Source organism: Triticum aestivum, chromosome 5A (genome assembly GCF_018294505.1).
Source record: "Triticum aestivum cultivar Chinese Spring chromosome 5A, IWGSC CS RefSeq v2.1, whole genome shotgun sequence".
Lineage (NCBI taxonomy): Eukaryota > Viridiplantae > Streptophyta > Magnoliopsida > Poales > Poaceae > Triticum > Triticum aestivum.
The window spans coordinates 367393172-367398805 of NC_057806.1; the positions used below are offsets into that span (position 1 = coordinate 367393172).

A 5634-nucleotide genomic window follows, 5' to 3' on the forward strand; every position below is an offset into this window, starting at 1 on the left:
TAAACATACAAGTAAGAATATTTTTCCTTTCAGAAAGAAGATAAGAACAAGAGGCTCACCACGGTGGTGCCGGCGATGAGCTCGGCGCGGGTGATCGACGGCGGTGAAGACGGGGACGGGGCGTGACGGACCACTAAACCTAGACAAATATTAAGGAAAATGGAGCTTGGAGGTCGAGCTTGGAGAGGAGAAAGCTTAAGTAGTGTGGCTCGGGCGTTCCATCGAACACCTTGTGTGCATAGGAGGTGAGCTAGAGCACCACCAAGCCCTCTCCCCCTCGGCCAGAAAAAAACAGAGCAGTGTGCTCTGCTCTTACGTGAGGGGGTATATATAGGCACCTCATTGGTCCCGGTTGGTGGCATGAACCGGGACTAAAGGGGAGCCTTTGGTCCCGGTTCAAGCCACCAACCGGGACCAATGGTGGTGGGCCAGGAGCGAGGCCCATTGGTCCCGGTTCATCCCACCAACCGGGACCAAAAGGTCCAGATGAACCGGGACCAATGGCCCACGTGGCCCGGCCGGCCCCTGGTCTCACGAACCGGGTCCAATGCCCCCATTGGTCCCGGTTCTGGACTGAACCGGGACTAATGGGTTGACCCGGCCTGGACCAAAGCCCTGTTTTCTACTAGTGCCCCGGATGACTGGGGAGTTCCAAAAAAACAACCAATGTTCATCACTTCACATGAATTCAATCACTACCAAGAGAGGGAAAATGTGGGGGGAAAGGGGAGCAGCTACTGAATGGAGGGAGGAGGTCGCGGTGGGGCGGCCGGAGGCAGCGCTAGCGGCGGAGCGCGCGCCAGTGGAGGGGCAGTGGCCCTTGCTGGTCCGATGGTCCATGCATGTTCTTGAGGAAGGAGGAGGTCCGATGGGTAGTAGAGGAGAGAGGAGGTAGCAGCGGGGCGGCGGACGCGGGAGGCGGTGTCGGCGACTGGGCGCGCGACTGTGGAGGGGCGGCGCCGGCGGCGGCGCTGGGTAGGAACCCTAGCTGTCGCTCGGGTCGAAGGGGATCGAGCAGTTTTTTTTGCGAGGATGAGATCTCCTCTCGTGGCTGACCATCGCTCGGAGGAAATAGAACGAATCATTTTTTGACTTGCCAGTGGCAAAGGTGGGTAAATACAACGCAACGTCCAGGGGGCAGCTAAAAATGCATTGCTGAAGTTGGGGGTTCACCTGCTTCGAAAATTACACTTAGGGAATCTGTAGCTTTTGCGGCCTCTTTTGGTTCATAGGATAGGATTATCATAGGAATAGGAATCTTGTAGAAAATGAGATGACATGTATCTCAAATCCTATGAGTAGGAATAGGAAATGAAATATCATTTGGTTGACACCAAAGGAATTTTTCCATTGAGTCTAGACTCTTTTTTATTTTCCTATGAAATGTGAAGGATAGGAACCAATCCTATGTAAAAATAGGAATCCATTTCTATGAACCAAAGGGCTTTAAAGGAAAAAATTCTATAAGAATCCTATCCTCTAGAATTCCTATGAAATTCCTCTAAACCAAAGGAGGCCTTAGCTTCTTACGTTTCTCCCATTGGTTAGCTTATACAGTAGCTTTGAAAAGCCAAAGGCTGGGTCCAAAAGTCCAACCAAACACAGCCCTGAGCTGAGGGGGAATAAGGCGATGACTAAGTTTTCTCGGAGCTCTAGCTGTTTGAACTGGCATAACATATCTATGTGCCTTCGCCGAGCAACGGGTTCTATTTCTTCCCACTACCTTTACTTTTTGTACTTTCTTCTGTGTTGAAGAATTTTCCTTCATTCTTTGTGGCTGTTGCAAAGACTTGTGTGAGTATTTTCCATTATCCGTTGCCTAGCTTTATGATTAGCTTTCTACTCTATTTCTTCTACCTAGCGTGCTTCTGACTCTAGTTATTAGTTTTGCCTCGCATGCTTCTAAGTTTGTGACTGTTTAAGTTCAGTATTTGCATAGTTCTGTTCAATCTCATTTTTTTCGGATAGCGTGTTTTTCCGAAGAAATGGTCAAAAAGAAAAATCTCCCGTTCACGCCCCACCCCCTCTGGTCGATAACTTGATGCTACATAGCCTTTGGAGAGGTGTCTTTTTACAGCATTTCAGAAGAAAGGACAGAAAACATATACTCCCTCCACTGGTTGAAGCTATCAACTTGTGAATATTCACAGAACGTCAAGGCTAACATTTATATACCAAATTTTCAGTGAAACCTATGATATCCGCTGAACACATTTGAAAGCATCTCATCAGGCAGATTCAAAAGCTAAATCATGAATTCGGAGCAGCAAAACGTTCTTGCTGTCTATGTTTCTGACGCGTCCAGCTTTGGATGTATCCTTGAAAAATAAAACGGCCTTGCTCTTGCTGAAAGCATACAATTTGATGCAAGTGAAGAAAAGAAACATCAACAACAAAGTGAATAAACCATGCTGCCCATGAGCAATCATTTAGAAATGCTGGTAAACAACAGCTGCTTCATATGAACAACGGGCTTGACAATCAAAATTCTTCCATTTGTTGTTATTATACAAAAAAAAAATGCTTAGGGCCAGAGTGAAATTACATCAAAGGCCTTTAAAACTTTGTTATAAAATCTAGTCTCAAACTTCCCCTCGTCTACAGGTGTTCTCCAAGATATTCTCCCCTTGCCTCCAATGCGAAATTTCTGCTATGCCTATGCTCTATTCACACGGATGGTTTGTCCTTCCAATTCCTGAAATCACATTCAGTTGCAGAACAATAAAACACATGGGAAAATGTTTTAGATTATGGGTCATACAAGGCATACTGTGGGACAAAATTTCATGTTGATAACCCAAGAGCCATGCATGTCTACCAAATGGTTTACTGGGTACAAGAAAAGGTTGTTTGCTTGGGAGCGGTCTACCACTACACTTGAACAGATGTTGCTTACATTTTTTGAATAGCAAACTCAGGTGTGATAATTCACGTGATGAAATATCAAAGTAAATTTGACCAGTAGTCTAGGCATTAAAAAATATAATTTGGTCTGAATTTGATCTAGTTCATCTGAACATGCAAAGTTGGTCCTGGTTGTGTTTCAAACATTATTATTATTTCCATAGCTGTCGCATATCAAGTTTTGAAACCGTAGTCTGCTTTTTACTGTCAAGTGATGTAATGTGATTGGGAAACAACTGCACACTAGCAGGTGGCATTTTTGTGCAAAAGAAGCTTACTGCATTATTGAAAGTAGAAACCGCAGCTTCCACTTCTTCCTCTGAAGAAAACGTGACAAAACCATATCCCTTGGACTTTGGAGTTCCCGGAATTCGGGATACCGTGGCACTGAGGACCTCCCCTTTTTCAGAGAAGAAGTTCTTGAGCACTTCCGTTGTCACTTTCTTTGCAAGATTGCCAACATAAACCTTGTACTGGCTGTCCACAAATGAAGGTTCCGATTCCGGTGCAGATGTATCAATGTTTGGTAAGAAGCTCTCTGTCACATTCACTTTAATTTTTCTACCTCCAACCTCCTGGTACAATCAAAGCACAAACAAACGTCACTCATGCATCCACTGCGTGCATAAGCATGACCGGACAAACGACGGGATGAAGCTTACTGTGTCATTCAGGCTCTCAATGGCAGCAGCGACCTCCTCCGCCGTGCTCATCGTGACAAACCCGAATCGCCGGCTCCGACCACTATACTTGTCATACATAACCTGTGAAATTATCAGGCAAGCAATCATTTTAGTGAGATAAATACCGGCAAGCAATTCATCACCATAGCCATTTGCATGTTAAGTGGTTTCTATCTTGTAAAATTGGCAGGAAAACTATGATAGTTGATCCCTCCCTAGGGTTTGCATACATCAGGCTCTAGTTATTTGTGTAGTCCAATTCTAGACCGACATGATGCAGAGGCCGGAGGTTTCAATCTCCTTAATAAATAAATAAATAAATAAATAAATAACAAGAACAAGAACATGATAAGGACTAAATATTATACTGAGTATAGTGAGCAAACAACAGAATGTTTGGAGAAATCGTTATCGCGACCAGATGACGCATTCGATCTTGGAGTGGGTACTGGGCGCGCCGCCGATACCAGAGCAGCATTACATTGCACTAGTGCGTTACCTCGGCCCGCACGACGGTGCCGTGTGCGGCGAACATGGCCGACAGCTCGTCGTTGGTGACGGTCCTGGGGATGTTCCCCACGTAGAGCTTCCGCGTGGCCAGCTCCTCGGGCGCCTCCATCACCGCGGAGGAGGCGAGCACCTTCACCGCCGCCCGGCGCCTGGCCCGCGCCGCCGCGCCGGCCGGCGGCGCGGCGCGGAATGACACGCGGGCGGGGGTCGAGGCGGATGCGGGGCTCCGGCAGCAGCGGCGGTGGAGGGAGGGAGGGGCCGCTAGAGAGGAGATGGTGGTCGCCATTGGAGCTGGAGCGCCTGGAGAGAGCACGGGTGTGGGGAGGAATGGGGTGGCGAAGCGAGGAGGGAGGAGGCAAGAACGTTATCCGGATTCCGGTGTGGTTTTTGTTGGGCCGCTGTGCTCGTGTCGCAGGACGTGCTCTGCTCTCACGGTGCTTCCTCGCTCAAAAGAAAATAAATTGCTCACGGTGCTTCCAGCCAGAAAACAGCCCCCTTAAAAATCATGTTTTTCTTAAACAAACAGTCATTGGGTATGTACGTACAATATCACAAAATTCATGTCAAGACTGCATCCGCAGCTGAAAAGGAGCAAATCTAAGTTTGAATATTAACGTGTGATTTCAGGCACTACACCGCACGAGCGGTTAGCTATCTAAAAAGGATGATTTCACACGCCACCATTCTTTTTTGTCTTGGGCACTCTGATTTTTATCCTTTTGCTCATAGGCATGTAAACCTAGGTTGAATTTTGAATTTTGTGGTTTACTAGTATTATTGTAATGACCTTTTTAGAATAAAAAATTATGAATCATGTCTTTTTTATCTAGAATACATGTCAGTGTACAAACCCGCATTAAAGCCGATATGGTGATGCGCATAACCTAAAGTACTCGAATAAAATGCACATAAAGTTTTTACCCAGATTCGGGCCCTCTTTTCTGAAGGTAATATGTTACGCATGCTTTTAGTTTTGATTGATGGTATGGATGTCTTTGTATGAAGAGGTTACAATGGAGTATCATAGGATGTATCGAGATAGTGAATCTATAATTTGGTGTGTCTACACTAGCCGTGGTCCCACCTTATGAAGGGAGACGAGGCCTGGGGTTTACATGTGTCCTAGTCGGTTAAGACTGTCTAGATCTTGGGCCTCACCTTGTACGCCAAGCTGGTGGGGCCTTCTAGAGTAGGCCTACCAGCTGAGTGAGGAGACCTGGCCATGCAGTGGCCTGCTAGGCCCCGAGGGCGACCTGGTGGGTCAACTTCTCATCTGATGTTACACCCATGGTATGTTGTACCATCAGTAGCCCCGAGATGGCCAAGAGTTCAGTTGTATTCGGCTTGAGGAAAATCATGCGCTTCATCTTGAATTGGTTGGAGTCATCTTTGACGGGCTCCCTTGGGTTTCTGAAAGTCACATAAAGTTGAGTGTCGGTGAAAGATCATTTATCTCTAGATGGTATTTTAGTGTGATGACAATATGGTTAGTGTAACTAATGACGGTTGCTAAGATTTATCTCAGGTCATTGGTTCC

The 5634-nt window shown here is 46.5% G+C and overlaps 1 protein-coding gene across 1 annotated transcript; it reads right to left on the reverse strand.

Annotated features, from left to right (window-relative positions):
* Window positions 1-2398: 2398 nt before the first annotated feature.
* LOC123103412 (30S ribosomal protein 2, chloroplastic) lies at window positions 2399-4538 on the reverse strand. The gene is made up of 4 exons (XM_044524993.1): window positions 4087-4538; window positions 3567-3668; window positions 3183-3479; window positions 2399-2695 (listed from the first exon to the last, which is right to left on the reverse strand). The coding sequence occupies exons 1-4, from the start codon at window positions 4381-4383 to the stop codon at window positions 2657-2659; spliced, it is 735 nt and encodes a 244-aa protein (XP_044380928.1). The 5' UTR covers window positions 4384-4538; the 3' UTR covers window positions 2399-2656.
* Window positions 4539-5634: the final 1096 nt, after the last annotated feature.

Bases quoted from the DNA above. Each gene is read 5' to 3' on its own strand.
- LOC123103412 (XM_044524993.1), bottom strand. From the start codon at position 4,383: ATGGCGACCACCATCTCCTCTCTAGCGGCCCCTCCCTCCCTCCACCGC. The intron at 3,480-3,566 runs GTAAGCTTCATC...TGATTGTACCAG, and splicing joins TTGAGAGCCTGAATGACACA to GAGGTTGGAGGTAGAAAAAT. The intron at 2,696-3,182 runs GTAAGCTTCTTT...ATGTGATTTCAG, and splicing joins TTTCTACTTTCAATAATGCA to GAATTGGAAGGACAAACCAT.